This window comes from Monopterus albus, unplaced genomic scaffold (assembly GCF_001952655.1).
Source record: "Monopterus albus unplaced genomic scaffold, M_albus_1.0 scaffold261.1, whole genome shotgun sequence".
In the NCBI taxonomy this organism is placed as follows: Eukaryota; Metazoa; Chordata; class Actinopteri; order Synbranchiformes; family Synbranchidae; genus Monopterus; species Monopterus albus.
In genome coordinates, this window is record NW_018128141.1 from 501,542 (window position 1) to 522,268 (window position 20,727).

General features: G+C 43.4%; 2 protein-coding genes across 9 annotated transcripts in view; both read right to left on the reverse strand.

Moving 5' to 3' along the window:
- Nucleotides 1-2,446, reverse strand: part of cnot11 (CCR4-NOT transcription complex, subunit 11) — a 9,480-nt gene extending 7,034 nt beyond the window's left edge. The window contains exon 1 of the mRNA XM_020621564.1: nt 1,207-2,446. Within this exon, the coding sequence (XP_020477220.1) occupies nt 1,207-1,519 (313 nt within the window). The 5' untranslated portion in view covers nt 1,520-2,446. The remainder of the gene's footprint in view (nt 1-1,206) is intronic.
- A 784-nt stretch (nt 2,447-3,230) lies between these two features.
- The window catches only part of LOC109972594 (abl interactor 2-like), a 34,129-nt gene continuing 16,632 nt past the window's right edge, over nt 3,231-20,727 (reverse strand). For 2 of the 8 annotated variants that reach the window (XM_020621556.1, XM_020621558.1), the window contains exons 3-12: nt 17,613-17,789; nt 17,195-17,212; nt 16,381-16,484; nt 13,171-13,323; nt 11,331-11,455; nt 10,145-10,465; nt 9,477-9,641; nt 9,120-9,200; nt 8,275-8,451; nt 3,231-6,802 (exon numbers count right to left, since the gene is read on the reverse strand). In XM_020621556.1, coding sequence (XP_020477212.1) covers nt 6,627-6,802; nt 8,275-8,451; nt 9,120-9,200; nt 9,477-9,641; nt 10,145-10,465; nt 11,331-11,455; nt 13,171-13,323; nt 16,381-16,484; nt 17,195-17,212; nt 17,613-17,789 — 1,497 coding nt within the window. In that variant the 3' untranslated portion in view covers nt 3,231-6,626. Of the gene's footprint in view, nt 6,803-8,274; nt 8,452-9,119; nt 9,201-9,476; nt 9,642-10,144; nt 10,466-11,330; nt 11,456-13,170; nt 13,324-16,380; nt 16,485-17,194; nt 17,213-17,612; nt 17,790-20,425; nt 20,708-20,727 lie in introns of those variants that run through there. The other 6 variants (XR_002276712.1, XM_020621559.1, XM_020621557.1 and 3 more) reach the window with 6 other exon arrangements.

The window sequence follows — 20,727 nt, forward strand, 5'->3', positions numbered from 1 at the left end:
AAATTTCTAGGTGTCATGGTTGATGACAAATTCTCCTGGAAATTTCATATCAGATATGTTCAGCACAAAATAGCAAAAAATATATCGATATTGGCAAGGGTTAGATATATTTTGGACGGGAAAGCACTACACGTTTTGTATTCTTCATTGATTTTACCATACTTAGAGTATGGTGTTGAAAACTGGGGAAACACATACAAACGCTCACTTCAACCATTGTATATATTACAAAAAGAGCGATAAGAATTGTGCATAAGATGGGGTATAGGGATCACACCAATGTAGCTTTCATACAGTCTAAATTGTTACAATTTTTTGATTTAGTGGGATATAAGACTGCTGTGTTTTTGTATAAAGCCAGGAACAATTTATTACCTGGTGGAATTCAAAAACTATTTAATGAAAGGGAAGGGGGATACAATTTAAGGGGTCAGTTAAATTTAAAAATTCATGTTATAGGTACAACCAAAAAAAGATTTTGTATTTCCATAAGTGGGGTAAAACTATGGAATAATTTAAGTGTGGACATAAAAAATAGTAATAGAATTGACGAGTTTAAACATAAATATAAAGGTATGTGTCAATCAAGATATATGCAAGAACAGGCTCAATGATTAATTAGATGGAACATTGTGGGTGTGGTGTATGAATGTTAACACTTTGTAATAATTTTTTAGTATAATACTTGTGTGGGTAGAAGTGAATCATTTACTGCTTGCAAACCAATGATGGTAAGATGATGTCATGGGGTAGGACTGGATAAGTCTGACTTCTTCCTACTCCATTCAAGCATGTACTAGGTATAAGCAAATTGATATTGGATTAGCATTTGTTGGATATGTGTAAAATTATGTGTGTTGACATATCAACTGTCTTTACATGCTTGAAAGAATAAGTCAAATCAAATCAAAATCAAGTTTAAGATCAATAATTTTCTGAGTGATAAAGTGCCTTTAAAGACTGCTTAGGCCGCGTGGATACCGTGCACATACCTTATACATGGTACAGCCCCAGCTACACACTGATACTATATAACTTTAGGTCAGGCTGTGTTCTGAGATGACGATTTCATTCATGACACGCCATGTTAAACATGTGGGAAGACATCTGTCTTGGAAATCTGTGACCAGATTACACACGACCACCACATTTGTCAATATTTCAAGTTTTCATAACAGCGGCAGAGAGACACACACCCGGACCTACCGGACAGCACCTTCTCCGGCTCCTCCCCGGCAGGTGCGGGGGTCAGCAGGGGGGCGGACACGGCGGCGCACCGAGCTAGCGGCTCGGTCCGGTACATTTCCCAGAGCAGGTAGAGGGCGGTGAGCCGCTGCGGGGAGCTGGGCAGCAGGTCCGGCTGCTGGAGGAGCATAACCAGCACCGAGCCCACCCTGAAGTGCTCCACTTTCCCGAAGTACTGATGGAAGAGGGTGGAAAGGCTCTCGAAGGTGTTGGTGCAAGCCTCCTCCGAAATGATGCTTAGCAGGTTGGACAGCTCCTTCGGAGCGAGGGTCATGGTGTCCTCACCTCGGTGTGTTCGTATCTTTGGAGGTCGGCACGATTATAGAACTCGATATTTTCAGTTATTAAAACAACCCCGTAATAAATTACGCGTAATTAATTCATCCTTGAAGAGAACGTGTGAAAAAACACCGTGAAAGTCATAAGGCGAGTTCAAACGCCTGCTGCTCAGTTGTTAGCTTAGCATAGTAGCGCTATCTGACAAAAATCGGCAAAGACTAAAGTGTCCGCCCGACAAAGATCGATTTGATAGCTACATAATAGTCTTACAAAACCAGAAAACACATATAATGCAAAATACAGCACTATGCAGCATTTTCAGAACTGTTAAACACAGGGTTGCTTTTCTAGCAGTGTAAACTCTAATTTGAACCTTTGGAAGCACTGCATCATGGGTAATGTAGTCTTGTGTTTCGTCTTGCGAGGTTCCGTTTCCTTCCCAAAGATCGGACTATTAAACAAAATTACACCTTTACGATAACATATGGTCATGCGGCGCGTTCGGTTTAAATGTAACTGAATCACAAACAATTAAAACACCGCTTTAAAAGGTAAAACTGACGCGAAAATAGCTAACTTGGCTTGGCTCGCTAACAAATTTGCTCCTTTACCCACAAACCCTTGCACCATCTTTAACGTATGTTTTGTTTCAGATAACTTTGTTGACACAAGTGTGTCAGTAGACATACATACTAGAGTTTGTGCAAAATTCATATTGTTCATTTTTATGTGGAAAAAATGAATCAACCCCCTGCACCAAACGATTGTGTCTTACTATATTATCAACCATGGTCTGTTAATGCAACAGCCTCCACTTAGTGTCCACAGGACTTAGTCTGTAACAAATACATTAACACATAAAGCAGATCAGCTTACAAATGCTAAAGAGGGCGACTTAAGATAAAGACCTATATTATCTCATATAATAAGAATTTCCTTTTGATTTAACTTTTGTTTTAATTTCAAATAGTTTGACAATTTTACTTCATCCATATTTAATACACTATTATTTTGTTAGGGCTACAACTAGTGATGAGTTTAACTGTGTGTAAAATATTTTATCAATTGACTGCTAAATCACTTTGTCTATAAAATGGCAAAAAAAATAGAAAAAGGTACTTCCCATAGTCAGAGAGGATTCACTGTGGCGACCCCTAACGGGAAAAGCCGAAAGTGACATTCATTTATAATTTCCCAAAGCTGATCTATTCAAATTTCTTATTTGATCAACAATCCAGAAATGACAAAGAAAAGCATTAAACCACCAGGTGAGCAGCTTTAACCTCTAGAGTCCCTGCGTCCTCATATGAGGACCGCACAGCTTGGGTTTCCAAAGCTCAGGACTCTAGAGGTTAACCCGAAAATGTTTGGAAATGTTGCTTGAAAAATGATTAATACAATGAATCTATCAAAATAGCTGCCCTCTCTCTGTTCATTGACTGATTAATAATCTATTATAGATTCTAATTCTAATCGTGTTCATTGATATAGTTTTCACACAATTAAAATAATTTACCACTATATGCATATTTTTTGAATATCACAAAATAAAATGTAAAAAGAATGAACATGGGGTAGCTGTAGAGCAAATCTATTTCTGTCCAAAGCATGAATCATGTTAGCACTAACGCTGCACTGTATGTAGAAGTTACTCTCTTGACAAAATGTCTCATTCACACTGAAGACATAAGACAGTAACACAGCTGGGCTGTTAAAACATTTACTTATAACTACTGTAATTTCACTTCTCATCATTCTTCCAAAAGAGCCGTGTTTTGCAGAGAGCGTCTCCAGACGTCACGTTCTACCAGGAAGCTGCTGCAGACCGAGGCGCCGTAGAGACAGGTGTTCTCACAGCTCTGAGCCTCTGGCTACAATATCAGGAGTGAACTTTTTAATGTCAAGAACCCGATGAGCTGTCATATATGCTTGAGTCATAGTTTAAGGTGGAGATAAAAGACTGGGATGCAATGTATGAAGCCATTAACAGTAAAATTTTGGTCTTAAATGTGCTAAAATTTAAAGAAAACTGTTTGGTCCCATTTTTAGAATCAAGAAAAGGCTGAATGCACTAATAGTCCTAAATGTTAAGACTTATTATTCATATTTAGTTAGTTTAGATATCGCAGTCAGGAGTGGGATTAAAAAAAGAAATACAAAAGGTCAACATTCAAAAAGCCCAGCATGAGTATCAACCATATGGTGGTGAGAATCTGTATTTATAAAAAGACTGAAGTCTGAATTATATTGTCTGAGTTGTGAAATACAAGATTTCTGGTGAAGGCCCTGAATAAAATGCTACACAGTGAGGTCGACCCTCTATCTGTGAGGAAATGGAACAATTAAACATATATTTGGTTCATAGACAGGTACTAAACAGGGCCCCCACTGATGAGTAATATCCTCAGTGACAGAGCAATAAACATCAACATACTGTAATTGTAGGGGAATAGCTTTCATTAAGCCTTTTACTAAGAAGTTTAAGAAGGTTCTTATACGAATGTTCCTGAGAATACAAGTTGCTAGCCCTGAAAACAGAACCAAAGTTTACAAAAATAGCAGTGTCAGATTTCTTTTCCATATAAACTCTACTGTTATTTGGGAGCCTGGAGTCAGACCCAGAATGGAGCTGGTTTTCACAGTTCAACTCTAATGATGAAGGTCTGATGTCTGCAGGGGAACAGGATTAAGCAGGGTCCTGGTAGAAATCAGTCTCAGAGAAGCAGTCTGTAACATTCCACAGATCATCTCAGTCCACACTGTTTAAAAGGATATTGCAGGCAAAACAAAAGCCAGAGTATGTCAAAGTGTTGAAGAGCCAGCACATGAACAGGAAGTCACCTGTTACCTGAGTGTGATTAGTCTGATTCAGACCTCATGAATCACAGAGGGCCGACGCTGTGCTCACTAACAGCTGTTTCCCTGATTGGAGCAGGACTACATTGGGTCAGTTGTCCTCGCTTCCCTGCAGGACCAACACCTCTCATACACACTGTGCTAAAGCCTCGTCAGCTCACCTGCATCTTCCAGGTGCAACTGGCTCCCAGCTGCATCCGCAGATTAAAGCTCTGACTTGAGCTGCATCAACCATAATGTGTCTCATCCATCAGGCTCTCTGTTTGATGTGTCACCATTCCTGTCCCACTATGTTCAGGATTCATACAAAACTGGATGGTAATATTGCCAAACAGGCCTGATAGTCTACAGCCCTGCTGGCACCTATGTGTTTTGTCACAGCAGTTCTCAGAGCTTGAGGTCAACATCAGCATTTAGCAGGTGTAATGTGGTGAGATTGTTTCACCAGCCAGCCACGAACATGTTCACCAGTTTATTTTGGCACTAAACAACATCCAGCTGAGGCTGATGGGAGCACCATTAGCTCTGCAGGTTTCTGGTCATAAACCGAAGTATTGGACCTGATGAAGGCGCAAGGCGAAAAGTCAGAGGATCACCATTATTGGAGCTCATCCTGAGGGGACAGTATGTGTGTGTGCATGGCTACAACACATTACCACTAACTTGACATACTCTGGTTTTTGAGGTAACAACACTGTACAACAAGGAAACACTTTCAGGTCCATAGTCAACAAAGGATGGTTTGGCTCATATTGGTTAACACACACGCGCCCACATTCACACTACAACACACTCACATATGGCACAATAACAGCCGCCTCCATCTTAAAGGGCCATTACAACCAAAAACCACTGAACAAAAACATCACGCCCTCCGGCGGCTCAAACAGTGAGAATAAAGCAACTTGGTCGAACTATGAAATGAAAACACTGAAAAAAGATGTCAGTTACATGTCAGGCATGCAGGCAGACACTGTAACCATCAGGTCCAAAGTCTCCAGCAGCTTTTGTCATTCTGGGCTCCTGTTTCCACTTCACTGACAGAAAACATAAGGCTCCTGAGAAAATAAGAAGGTTGAGGGTATCTGTTAAGGCAAAGGTTGGGGGTAAAACAAATCCTACTCATGCAATGAAACCACTCAGGAAGATTGGAAGTGGCCTCACCACTAATCTGATGTTGTGCTCATTTTGGCCATAAATCCAAGGCATCAGCTTACATCAGACATGAACTATCCACAGAGGCTTTTAAATCCCAAAATGAAGAAGCTGCAGCAGAGACTTCAGAGTCCAGTCCCACTGCAGTGCAACAGAAAACTAAGCCCAAACCTAAACAAGACCAGCCAGTCCCTTCCCTCAGTAGGACGAATGAGGAGGATGAAGAGAGGAGACTTGCAGCAGCAATCATTTTAAAACTGGGGAAAAGAAACATAAAAAAGGGACACGGTGACGTGACAGAGGGGGAATCAGGTTGTGATGCCTTAATCTGGGAGTCGGGTGCAAGAGGGATCCAATGACATCTAGAAGCACAGAGCGAACTCTGCAGTTTGTAATAAGACACGACTGAGAGAATCAGCTGGATTTGGCTCTTTTGGGGGGATCTGAAGGGATGAGTTTATTTACAAAGCACTGTCTCTGGTATTAACCAACTGACTGAATAAACACACTTTTCTTCTAAGATTTCGGTTGTGAAACCGTGAGGGACAAACTGGACAGAGGACGATGTATCTAACAGGTCCAACTGAATCCACAGTATCTGCATTTTGTCTGTGGTTTCAGGTTTGAGTTACGACTCCCAGAAGAAAGACTGACTTTATGTGCAAACTAAAGATAAAAAAAATGTGATTTCAAGAAAACTAGCTTATGTCAGGACACTATATACATTTCTTGTAATCCCAATTCATTTAAAATCCTTCTGTAAATAAATGTTTCACCTTCACCTTTCTGTCAAACACTGAAAACCCCTCTCAGTCCTTCAACAAGAGAAGTGCTCTGCAGACTGTGAAACTACAAAGAGCCTCATTTGTAGAAAGGAACAAAAGAACATCTGATGCTCACACTCAGTCACTAGACTCAGATCATACACTCACAATAAAATAGTAGTAAACCTATGACTTTGTTCATCAGCTTTCATGTTCTTGTGCTTGGTTAGTGTGAATCAAAATAAAAACTGGAACTTAACCACTTCCCCTCCTAGTTCTGACACAACAAACAAACAAGACAACAACAAACACTGCTCTTCTCTGTCCTCAGTCGGCGTAGTGCATGATGGACTCGATGTAGTTCCCGGGGAAGAGGCCGGTGGTGGCGCTCATCACTCCTTCGAACCAGCCGTCCTCGTTCTTCTTGACGACGTAGATGATCGCTCCTTCCTGGAACGACAGCTCATCCTCCTTGTCGGCTGTGTAGTCGTAGATGGCTACCACTGGAGGGAGGGTGACAAACAGACCACAGTGTTAATCACCTTTATTTGCGCAAGTATGTTACACAAGGAATTTGTTTCCGGTACAGAACCTGAAGCTCGCACAAACTTTCTTACTGCCGGAGACTATCGCGGTCCAGTCGAAGTGGTGCAGGCCATTTCATTTGAAGCTGCTGAGCTAACCACTAACACGCTAAGCCAGGGGTTTTCAACCAGTGGTCCGCAGCCCCCTGGTGGTCCCTGATCATATATTCAATAATGTTGTGCCACTGTGGAAAACACAATTTTTAATATTATTTTTAAACATATTTCCATGTAATTTTATTATTTTCTGAATAATCCAATTTATGCAAATATACTGCTCAAAAAAATAAAGGGAACACAACATAAGACATCCTATATCTGAATGAATGAAATATTCTTATTAAATACCTTGTTCATTACATAGTTGAATGTCTTATTTTCCCTTGTGTTCCCTTTATTTTTTTGAGCAGTGTATATAAAACTAAGCAAGGCTCTACAAAGCCAGGTTGACTTTAAAGAGAGGCCATCCTGTCTATGCACCACACAATGGTGGTGCTCAGCTTGCTTCTTAGTCACAACGGTGGTCCCTGGGTCACAAGCTGTTGCTCTACTAGTGCTGGAGCATTTTGTTCTCACCATGTTGATCATTTTGGCAGTTAGCCTGGGTGCTAATAAGAGAGGAGGTTCAGAGTTTATTTTAAAAATGTAGATTAAACAGATGAAAAAATTAATCTCTCACTTTTTTGGTAACTTTTCAAGTGACATTTGATGGTTTCATGTTCTGAAATGTCAGAAATGATCTTGTTCTTATAGTTCAAAATATTCTGGAGTTTTGTACTGTAGATCAACCCGAATTTGCACAACATGTGATCAGATCTGCAGATCACAGCGATTACACTGGAATGGGCTGATTTGGTCATTTTAAACGAACAACCTCTGGTAAAACAAAGCTGAAACTGACATTGGTGTTATTTCGTAACAAAATGCATTAAACACCAAGTTAATTCAAGCCTAGAGAGCTCTGCTGGATTGGCTCAGTTCATTTTTGTTAAAGCTAAACACCAATTAAACTGTGTGAACAAAGAGCATGCATGCAACAAAAAAAATACCAAATAACTGAACCCACTTCCAACCTGCAGAGACACAGGAGAAATTACAATAAACGTGATGCATTGACACCAGACTTTATTAAAATAATTCAGTAAAGTTATTAATGTTTCGGTGACTCTTTACCCTGAATTGTGTCTGTCAGGCTACTAACACCTGGTTAGTTTGAGGTCATCCATGTGATATGTATCCCTCCCCGAGAATTTAAGGAGCTCATCACAGCCAGATAATGAATTAAACTAAATGCAGACAGAGGCAGAGACCCACAAGAGTCTCAGAGAACTGTATCACTTCAGTATTACTGTATGATGCAGATGACTCTGCTGTGTTTTCCTGTTAAACACCTTTCTCCAGGTAGTTTCTGGGGGCCCATGGAGGGTCTTCTTCAGCGTAGGGATCGCTGTACTCCACTACTCCTGAGTCCTCCTCCTCATGTCCATCCTCCAGTGGCTGCGGAGTGGGCGGGGGCTCCTTGGGCCCTGACTGACTCTCGGGAGCCATGTGAGGGGGAGGAGGGGCGTCTGAAAATGAAAGAACAGATATGAATAAGTGAAGGGCCATGTTCAGAAGCACACACAGTTGGACACAAAGCAGAGATCATCAGTGATTTTACAACCATGCAATGAGTGACATTCATTGATGTGAAGCACCTGAAACCAGGACCGCTCTGGACCTGCAGTCCAAGTCCAAGCTGCACCAGAACGAGACATCAGAGCTGTGAACGTGTGCAGCAGCAATCAGCATGTTAATTACTGATGCTCATATTCATTGTGTGAGGAGGCTTCTGTGCTTTCAGTTGAACCTGATGCTGATGTCATCTCTCCCTAACTATCAAGCTAACGTTTCCTAGCCTCCTTTAGCATTATGTAATATTCGGGTACAAACGCCTCTTTGGTGTCCCATTTTAAACTAAGCTCTGGCCCAGTTCCACCAGGTGCTTCACATCGACAACAGCTTACACACTTTGTTTACATCAATAACAGAGAGCCTAGAATAAAAAGATAATGGAAGTCAGTGGTGAAAACATTTTCATTCCGATGTCTCCGTCAGTGTTTCACGATAAGATTTTATTCGGTAAACGGCACACAGACACAAATGTAGGTAAATCCAGACCCATGTTTTAAAAAAAGGGATGACAGTGACCATTTGAAACGACACACACAAAACCTGCAAGCACATTTATACTTACTGGACTCCTGAACTCGAGCCACAAAACCCATCAGAGGAAGCTGAGGAGTGAACTGGAGCAGAGAGGGGGGCGGTGGAGAGGCTGCAAACACACACAGGTCAGAGCCTACAACATAATCAGCCTTTTCTTCCATTAACAATCAGAGTAAGAGTTTTAGTATGAAAAGTCTCATGTAAACACTCCAGCCAAACAGATTTTCTGTAGATTCTGTCCATTTCCAAACATTTGACACTGTGTAAATAGTAAAACCAAATGTCTGCATATTGTCACTGTCAAACCCAAAGCACACAACTCAGAGTACAAACATGACCACAACCAGGAGGCGCTCCATCTGGTTTTAATGCAGGCATCACAAACCTGGGCTTTGGTTGTACTGGGGACCCCCGTTGACCTGGTTATGTGTTCCGACTGGCTGAGCGGACACAGAGGGGGGGCGGCGGTATGGCAGTGACCCCCCGACCTGTGGAGCCTGCTGTCGAGGCTGAGGCCGGTTCATGCTGTAGAACTGAGGGACGAAGGGCCCTGGCACAGCACAGAGGGCCCAGGTAAGACAACACTCAATGACAACGTGCAAAAGCGTGAGGGGGAATTTTTCACTGTTTTTATAGTGACATAAGCAGAAAATAGAGCTGAGGCTGATGGATGTCACTAGTTTTACAGGTGTTTGGTCATAAAGCAAAAGCTCTAGCCTACACTTTATAACAGTATGATAACATCATCTGTGAAATGATATTTGTTGCTTGGTTTTCTTCCACTGAAACACCCAAAAGCAGCCCAAGCTCTGCTGCTTCCTACTGTTTAAACTGAGCCCCGCTGTAACAGGGGGGCAGCAGAAACACACACCAGGAGAGGAATGACACATCTACATGCTCGTATGATCACATTCAACACATGTGAATGGTCTGTAAAACTGTGTGGAGCCTCTTCCTCAGAGGATTTCCTTTCTCAGCTTATAAAAGGAAGATGCAGGGGAGAGATGATGAGAGGAGACAGATGATGTAGGCAGTGAAGCTGGAGAAACTCACCTTCAGCAGGTGATGAAGAGGAGGAGGAGGAGGAAGGAGGAAAGTGAGGAAACAGTTCTCCAGGCAAGACACCTGAATGGACCTCGGCCATGCCAGGGGTAGGGTTAGAGGGTGGGGAGGTGCTGGGGGGAGTGCTTGATTGCAAGTTTGGTTGAACAGATGAGTCAGAGTGCTGTGAAGGTGAGTTTGGGGGCAAGGGTGCATTGGGTTGTGTTAAGGTAGTGGTGGAGGAGGAGGAGGAAGAGAAGGAGGAAGGGGTGGGGGAGGGGGAGGAGTTAGGAGCAGTGGAGGAGGAGCTAGCTGGTCCAGTTGTTGGGGAAACTTCAAGAAGAACAAGAAAACACAAATGGTAAAACCCAATTCTCTTATTTGGTCATTCCTTGATCGAGGATGTCCTGAGACTCAGTGGGACATCACTGAGGATAAGGGGCCGGTTACTGCCCCATCAATGAAAAGGATGCTGTCTCACTAGCCGAGGAACTGAATTACTTTTATTCCCTGGTTTGACAGAGAAAGCACAGAGACCCCTTTTGTCCAAAGACACTGCTCCAACCCTGAACATCGAGGACTTCAGGTCCTGTTTTAAGAACATGAAGCACCTGGACCAGATGTGGGGCGGAGTGGGCATGTACTTAAAGACTGTGCACACCAGCTGGCAGGGGTTTTGACAAATATCTTTACCTTTCCCTTTCATGTGTCTGTGATCATTCCAGTACCGAAACAATCACCCGCTTGAATGACGACAGGCCTGTGGCACTCGCTTCATTACTGCCTTGAAGGGCTGGTCATGAAACATAGTAAAAGTATTATTTCAGCCACCTTCAATCTCCATCAGCTTGCTTATAGCAAGAACAGGCTGACTGATGATGAGCTTATCTAGCTTATCACACTGTAGCATAGGAACATCTACCATTTTCACTGACTTCATGGCACACAATAGAATCCTGACCAACAAACTGATTCTCAAACTGCATGACCTGGGCCTTGACATGTCAACATGTAACCGGTTACTGGTCTTCTTACACAACACAGCAGCAGAAACTCCAACTGTCCGAACACAAACCTAACGTTATCACCTCCATTTACTGCAGCACCATTGGATTAGACTGACTCAGTTTGAGGCAAGTGTACCTAATACACTGACCACTGAGTGTATGTGTCCTGTAGACATGTTCATGTGGGTTACCTGGGAAGGTGGAGGGTGGGGAGGGCGTGGGCACAGCGATGGGAATGCCCACGCAGCCGCTGCCACTGTTCTCCCTGCTGCTGCTGCGACTGCTGCCGCTGGGGTGGCTGCCTCCACTGCTGCCACTGCACACACACCGGGAAACCACTCCACTCAGTATTTATACTTCCCTATGTATGCATGAACTTTCCCAGCTGGACAACTCAGTGTGTTTACATATGTATATATCCATTTGACTGAGTGAAGGACATGGTTACAAGTTACTGTGAATCCACACACTGTACACATGCAGCAGGTGTATAATCAGACTTCTCCGCTAACCCAGACCTTAATCTGGAAGCATGGCTTTCTTATTCTAACTGTATCACTTACATAAACCAGGTTTCTAGTTAACATGACATTTAAGAAATTAGCAGTGGCTTAAGTGCATGTAAACACAATGCCTCTCCTAGTTGGTATAGTAACACTTTACATTGTCACTTAACATTCACAATGAAACATCTCATGAGTGATACTTTGTCAGATGAAACAGACAGGCTGCCTGTAAAGAAACATCAGAATGAAAGCAGAGTGATGGCTGAAGCTCAGAATCTGCAAACAGAGTGAGACAGGCAAAGGTGTTCAATGGATGGAAGGAATCTAGAACAGTCTGTAGCAGAAAACTGCTCAGTGTAAAATTTACAAGCTACACTTTCAGAATATTTGTCTTTTTTCCCTTCCAGAACACCAACCAGCCAAAGTGTCACATGCAAAGGAGTGACAACAAAGATAAAAATGACAGAGTCATCACAAGAAGAGAGTCTGTTAGTTGATGCTGAGAGGATGAGTGTTAGCGCTGTGTGTCCTCTGTTCGATCAGCAGTGATGCTGCAACACAGTGACAACATACGATACCTGGAGTGTGTGGAAATGTACACCTTAATAGAATTAGAAGAAGTTTAAAGTTTTCACAAACTTTTTTAGAGCAGTCAAAGTCTACCATATGCGATTAAGAGAAAAATGCTAATACTATGAGGTATAATGTTGAAGCTGCCAGCCATTTAAGACATCTCTGCTTTTAGTACAGTGAACAGCATCTATTCACATGTTCTTCCTATGAACCAGTAGACGAATAAAAAAATCGTTCACTGATTACAGTAACCATAAAAAATATTGCACCAATATTTCAGACCAAACCAAACAGCCCTGAGCATCACTGCCAGATCCAACCACAGAGGAAACAGCAGCAGAGTTTAGACAGTGAGAAACTAAAGATGTGATGAAGCAATGTTTTCAGCTATGTCATTTTAAAGGTTAAAGGTTCTTTCTTGGCCAGATTCACAGGGTGCATTAACAGTAGGGATGCTTTAGACCACCTGTCCTGGTGTCGCCCATGTGGCACCAAAGATACCAGTTCAATTATTTTTACACATTTTACCAGGAACATCTGCAGATCCTGAACTGCAGGTCTGGGCCTAGCTTCCTTGGTATATTCTGTCCTCTGTGCCAAGAAATGAGCCAAACAAATCTGAAATATGTGTCCTTGCTAAAAGAGATTAGATCAACAGGAAAGGATGCATCAAAGAGTAAAGAGTAGTGTGTCACAGCTCCACCTTCAATACATCTGTCGGTATAGTTTAGGAACTTAAATGAAATTAATCTGAACTGCAGGCTGTGTAAAGGTGTGGTCCCAAACTCTGCCTTTTCAGAAAAGCTCTACAAAGAGACATCTTTTTAAAACAAGAGCAGAGTAGAACACAGTAAAAGTGACTTCCAAGCAGGATGAGCTATGTACAGCTCTACTAGAGCACAGAGAAAAGCTCTGCAGCCCCGTCCTGGCAGCCATGTTTACACCTGGCTACCTGTATGTCCGGGGGCGATGGTTGAGGGTGGCGGTGCGGGCCGGACTTGTAAGCTGCCCATCAGCCATACTGTTTCTGGTGGGGCTGGAGACGTAATCATTGGGCACCACTGGGGGGCGCACTGGCTCAAGTGTCCTGTAGGGGGAGTTCTTCCTGTACATGCAAAAGGTAAGGATGGAAACAGGGTTAATGAGGACATGAGGGTCCCGTAAAGGGAGCTCTTCCTTTACAGCAAGTCCAAACACCTGACAACCTGCAAAAAAACATTGTCAGCTCAGGTTTAAAATAAAGATCTCGGGTCCGGCTGCAGCCACAGTGGCACGACCTTGAACACTGAAGCTCCCGGCATATGTGTAGGCACGTGCCAAACAAAAGGACGACCCAACACAGGGTCACACGTTCTTCCAACAGATGTTCTCTCATGTGATGTTTTGATGACGGTGGTGGAGACGCTGTCTAACATGCCGCTCCAACATCTTCCATAGCTTTTCATCTGGGCTGAGACCTGGTGACTGGGAAGGCCACAGCATCTGATTCACATCATGGTCATCCTCATCAGAGCCCTCATACTCTGTAACCTCCTCTGAAACAATACAAATAATTACATCTATCCCCATTCCCAGCACCATGACATAACAGTGACACATTTTTTTTTCCCTACTGGACTAGTTTTATTATAATTATTACCTATTTAATTTTTCTCTTTTGTCCTTTGCTTGCTTATCTTTATCATAGTATTACTGCAAAGCCAGGGGCTGCACCATCATGCAACCAAATCATACTGTCCAGGCCGTTAAATTTGCCCTTGTCAAAGGAGAACAGAAGAAAAGTATGTTACAGAGAAACTGTGTGTGTGTGTGTGTGTCTACTTTAGCACAAAACAAAAACACATGTGGTTTAATTTCATCACTGTTCCTCTTGTGTTTACTAGACTTTTCCCAGACTGCTGTCAATGCTGTGTCAGTTCGCTGTTATGTCACTGGTCAGTGCTTTGCTGCAGCAGAAGCACAACAGAACTGAAGCCACAGTTTCCTGTGACTTTATGAATCCTTGTTACCCAAGTCTGTTTAAGTCATTTTCATAAATATTAAAATAAATAAATAAATCAAGTCCTTTCTTTAGGCGACCCCTCAGTAGTGTTGAGATCTTTTGTTAATGGGTTTGAGCAGCGCACATCACTTGCATTAAAAATTCCCTTATTAAAAATATTTCAACATTTTAAATGAGCCTATTGAGGTGACTGGTTCAGGAGCCACTGGGGGGCGCCATAGCTCTCAGTTGTCACCAGCCCACAGAGCTGTATATTCCAGTGTAAAGCCCTAAAAATGGTTTAATAAAATGTCACTGGGACAGTCACAGGTTTGAAGGTAGCACAGAACATAAGCACTGCACCACTGACATGTAATCACGTTAATCACTGAGTTTGGGTTGAGCTCTGCCTCCTCCCTGCTTAGGAGAGACAAGGAGACACGTTAAGGTCATTTTTAAAAGTCGGAAGTTAAAGCACAGTAAAACTAGACTGAAGACAAAGTGGAGTCATTTACTGTACATTACAAGTACATTCAGAATCTACACAAAAGATGTTTGTTACTGTAGCAGAAAGAAAAACTTTAACAGCAAAACTACCTAATGATAGTTCCTGTGTTGTGTGACTAAGGCATGTAAACACAAAAACTACAATTAGATACAGAAACAGAACATGGTGTGACGTGTGAGTGCGACTGGGGCGGTGTTGTCGAAGTGTGTGGGTGTGTAATAACAGGAGGACTCGTCCTGTTGACTGCAGCGTGATGCCGACCCACTGCTGTGTGTTTGTCTCGTCCCTGTGTGCACACTCATGTGTGTTTGTGTGCACACAGGCGGACTTGGCTTGGCGACCGCCGCTTCACTTCCTACCAACTGCTGAGCTGCTTCTGTTCACTCTCTCCCACAGAACACGTTCTCATCTCATTCTAGGCATCAGCGCCATCTCTGCTCCTCTTCACTGAAATTTGAATAATGATCCTTTCTGCGGGGGAACAATCGTGACTAGGATTGATCTCTCAGAAACCACCGACATAACATCATCAGGGTTGTAACAATTTAAAGATTCAAAACTGGAATCCTTAAATAAAAAGCTGGACATTCCGGGAGACGTGTTTATTATCTCTGCTGCTGAGAGTCAGCTGTTCAGGCTGATCCACTCTCCTGTGTGCCCATTATTTCTGCACCAGCCGATCTGGGCCTATTTCCACCTGATTTTACAAAACATCCCATGCAATCTGTAAATATGCATAAAATGACTAATGTATTCATGTCCACTGAACAGACATTGAAAACATTTTATAGTTGAATTCAACATTTTATTGGCATGATGTATATTCAGGGTAAAAGCTGTTTATTCTTGTTACTGTTTGTGATTCATAGGCAACAGCTGATGCATTTAAAATGAAATATACAGCTCAAGGTGTGCAAAAAGTTAAGTGGTCTGAACTCTGGACATCATGTTTTAGGCAATGTCCAGAGAGATTTTAATGCACACACGGTGCCCTCAGTTGTAAAGGCAGTGTTATTAATTACAACAGTGGCACATAAAACCTGCTAATATCATTTGTACTTTTTATATTGCTGATAATTTGGTGACCTGCTGTTTGATACAGGCCTTAGATCTAGTTACCACACAGCAGGTGGTCGATCTGAAGGGAAAGCAACAGCACCCTGATTGTAATACCAGTATCTAGTATCACAGAAACCCAGTGAACTGGGTCTGGAGACCCAGTAATAACTAGAAACTGAGTGAAAAGAAGAATGAACTGGAAAAGAAAAGAGGGGGAGAGGGCAGAAAAGAAGGGGAAGGCCCAGCTGACCTAGATGTCAGAGGGGGGAAGAACACAACAGGAGGCTTTTCCTCAGAGTGCTGCTTTCAGCGTGCATCTCTCTGTGTGTGTGGGTGTGTGTGTGTTGTCATCCCCGTGCCGGGTCGAATCTGTAAGTCGCCACAGAGACAACACACACACACACACACACACATACACAATACAGCACATTCACACACAATCAAGTCAGAGCAAAGACCAACACGTGTGTCTGTGAAGGTGAATTTGTCTGCATTAACAATATGCTGTACGACACGGATGTCATCGCACAACAGACAGAAGTCAGTCAACGTCAGAGGACGCTCCCTTACACAGACAGGTGAACGTTAAGGTGAGAAGTGTGCGTGTTGCATACCCTAAGATGCCCTTCCCTGCTCTGGGAGGGCTGGGCGGTTTCTGGGTGGGGGGGCTGGACCGGGACAGACCCCCTCCGAGTTTCACGCTCTGCTGGCCGTTCACCTGTGGAAATACACACAAATGCAGGTAAGTACTAAGTGTGTGTCGGCCAGTAACAGGAAACATGCAGAGACACGTGTATCTGAACCAGCGTCTCCAACACACAGTTCACCCACTAAAGTTTCTTCTTCGCAGGTAAAATGTCCCAGTCAGTGAAGATCTTTTTACTTTGTCGTGTGCATTTTAAAAACCAAACACTGGCTGAAGTCTCTCAGGTTCTGCTTAGTGCTGGTATTCGACCAGTACCAGCTCGGCCCTGTTCACTCACACAGGCTCACATAGCTGAAGCTTGTCTAGCATTAAACATTTACAAACTTATTTTCTGCTCCTGACACACAGTAAAGTTTATCTCCATGCATCGTTTAAGCGCCATAGCACTTTGATAGTTTTATTTACAGTTACAGTATATTTTTTCCCATTTGCTTGACATGCTCTCACAGCAGAAAACAGCTGGGCTTTGGTCTCCTGAGGAAGCAAAGCAAGTGTGAAGGGTTGTTTTGTTTCTGGTCTATCAGATGAAATGTGCAGGAAGCTGAACAGAGCTCAACAGCTGGTGAGTCAGGAATCATGGCGGCCTGCGCCAGGATATTTTCTGTTATGTGTGAATGGTGTAAAGCTGGAATCAATTTGAGGTCTGTCATCAACCTCGGTCAATGCCTTCTAATGTTTTTTCCTTCCTCAGTTACAGATGTGTGTGTAGGTGGGATCCTTACCTTGAACCTTAACAACCACTTAACATGACAGTGAAAGCAGGAGAAAGAGAAGAGGAGAACAGCAGGCCAGAGGTTAGTTTCAGTGCAGCAGCAGCATCATGCAAACATCATCAGTCATTAACAACACAAGGCAGAAAACCCACACAGAGACGAGCTGAATGAAAGATGGGGTCAGAGGGAAGGTGCTTCAGGTTAAAGGTTGTCATAACACAGTCTCTACTGCAGATAGTTAATGCTGCTTGTCCTACACGTGGACGTTTGTCGTTGGACACAGTGAGAGTGAACACACCAAGCAGGTTTACGTCACATCACTCATTCTATCTGTGGCTGCAGGTCTGTCTGTCTTCTCTAGAATACGCCCTCCACTGTCTGAATCGCAGCTCAGATGTTTTACTGTTTATTTTATCATTATTCTCACCTTGACTCCGTGTCCGATGTCATCCAGCATGCTGTAGTCGATGGGCTTCCTGATGTAGCGCACCGGCCTCTCCGGATTGGCTGGAGCGACAACTTTATGCGAGCGGGACACGTTTTTGTTGGTTGTCAAGATGCCGATCTCTCGTCTCGCCACCTTTTCTTTGTGAATGTCAACGGTCTAAAAAGAGAGAGAGAATCTAATGACTCTAGCTTCTGTGCGTGGCTTCAAAAAGGCAAACAGAAATGTTACCCAGCGACCAGATTTATCCTGCCTGAGACATTTTTCCACAATGTTTATGCTATAAATGAAAGAAACAACATCCACCAAGGCCATGTAGCAGGTGATGTAATGGCCTCTGCACGTCCTAGCACAAACTGCTACAGTAAAGTAAGGAGCTCTCAGTTTGCTTCTGTCAGAGAACTCATACGAAGTTGGTGTCAGTGCAAAGTTAGAATGCCGTGGCAAGCGAAAGCTTCAGGTGATCTGATTTGCACTTTGGCAGCCTAAGTCTTCTGCCTGAAGGCAACAATTCTCACTCAAAAGAAAGAGGATGCTGAGGGTCTGCCCTGATTCCAAAGCTTGTTTCATGACTGCTCTCTCATACAGGCTCTGTATAGAGTGCTCCTTCAGTCCTATGACGTTCATGGATGTCCTGTGCATACTTGGCAGTCTACTTTTCAGTTGGTGTGTTGGGTTGCAGGTGTGTGGTCGACAGGAAACGAGAGGGGACCACCAAGATCAGAGGGATTCATCCTCCGGGCAACATCAGTTTCTAAACATGTCTTAACCCCACTGAAGGGTTAATAAGGACTAGTTTTAATGCAAGTTCCAGGGTTACTTTAAACTGTACGTTTCTTTGCCAAATCACCTTTTAACTCACATCTAACACCGACCACATTAGAAGATCGGTGCTCAGTGTGACATCTGTGTAGGAAGATGACTGGGGCTGCATCCAAACAGCACATTCCCTAGTTTCTGAGGACGTTATAAGACCGATCCGCTGTGCAGCGACGTGCTACAACTGTGCCACAGTGACACAGCTCCGACTCCCTCGTCCTCTTTGATAAAAGCTTGTTGTGCCATTTAAGTCAACATTTAACAGTTCTGTCTCACATAAGTCAACATTTAACAGTTCTGTCTCACATAACTGCCTAATTATTATCCAGCCATTGCTTCTTGTGTTAATCACGGTGTCTGCAGATGTTTTGTCTTTCTTATACTATCTAACCAACATGTTGCACACTGCTCTGTGCTCACTGTGGGTATATGAATAAAAACCTGTCCTTCAGTCCTGAATAAGTGTTAACTAGGATTTCTTCCTTGCATTATGAGGAAATGGGTGTCAATGTGTTATATGGGAACTAATAGAACAAAACTGTTGTGTCAGTAACAGTGGGTGAGCGTCGTCAGAACTGTGCTGGGTCTGTCACAGGTCTGACGCTCTCTGGGTTACATGGCCACTTTGTTGGACAGTAGCTGGGACTATAAAGCATCATCTCACTGTGGCTCCCTATGAGCTGAAGCCTCACTACATGAACCACTCGCCTACATAACAGATGTGAACGTCTTGCTGAACAGAAAGTGGTAATTATGATGTGCAGTTGCAGGCCTGGCCTGACGTCACACAGAGCAGCGTCTCATGGTGTTTGCTAGCACAGCATGCTGATGATACGGGTATTCAGAGGTCTGAGGACAGCGGACTCTGTGTGGCACTGACAACTATGGTCTCACAGCCAGTCTGGAATTGGATTGTTGAGTGTTTGAGTGGTCGCCGAATGAAAAAACTGCTTGTCCTACAGGCATGAACGGACGTCAGCCCCAAGCTTACTTTGTATGCATGAGAAAACACTGGGCAGCAGGGTGAGCTGTGTGGGTGCACTGTGCTGTGTAGGCCTGCTTCCCACTCACTACACTGGTGACGCATCACACCCACAGCTGGATTTATTTGTCTGCCAAACATGAAGAGGAGTTCTGTTTCTTCATCTTCACACACCATGCATCTCAATCCATCTATGGAAACTGTTTACGGTCAACTTCCTTTACTGAGCTGATGGTTTAGACACCGTGCAAACGAGGACACTGGTTTTTTTCAGTGGGTAATGGATTATAATCTAACTGCGATTTTTTCCCCCCAACATTGCGATTTAATATGCGATTTTATTAGCTGTTCAATTTCTGTATTAAACTTCAAGCCAAAGACAAGCACTAAGTCATTATATAGTATGACCAACATAATATTAGATTGAACATAAGACCAGGCATGTTATTTGATGAAATTAAATGATGCATTAATTTAAGCGCATATTACACGAGATACTCCGGAAAAAGAGAAAGAAAAGCAAACAGCACACAGGCCCATGCAGCGTTACCGGGTACAAACCCCCTTGATAAAGATGGAAGGAGAACGAGATGTGCTGTTTGTCAAAGTACTGTGGCGACCCTGACCGGCCGCTGATGTTCATGTGTTCTGTTGTGTGCGAATGGGTTTGACAATGTTATTGAAGGCTGTTCATGTATTGGTTATCGCTGTTTTCTGCAAAATGCCACGCTGTTCTGGCCAATGTGGGATGGGGGGAGGAACAGGTGCGGGAGGAGATAAGAGGGATGACAGGTGGGCGTGTTGTTTAGATTCTGTTGGCGCGGAACTTGGTTTGCCCTGAGAGAGTGTCGTTACTGTTTGTCCTGCTTTACTTTTTTTTTTTTCCATTGTTTTTCCTGATGAGCACACGGTGCCAAGTAAACCGCACTTCTGTTGTTGCATTCTCTGTTCTATCTAATAAAATCCAAAAAGACAAAGAAGGTGTTCTCCTCACTGTCAGCATAGGTGCTAGCGCATAGCTGGCTAGTTAGTTGTCCCAGTATAGGACAGGGTCAGACCAACTCCTCTCAACTGAGCTAGCGGTCATCACATTGGTGTCAGAAGTGGGATTAAAACGGCGGTAGAACGGCACCATGGAGAAGAGTCTGGTCGAATTAGAGAGGGAAATTGAGGACAGCACCTTCCAGCTGAGACGGCTGAAAAGACAGTTGCACCCGGACGGTGCGAGTGCGCCACGGCTAGCACGACAGGAGGCGAGCAGCTACCGGGCGGGGCGGCCTGCAGGTATTGCGGCGC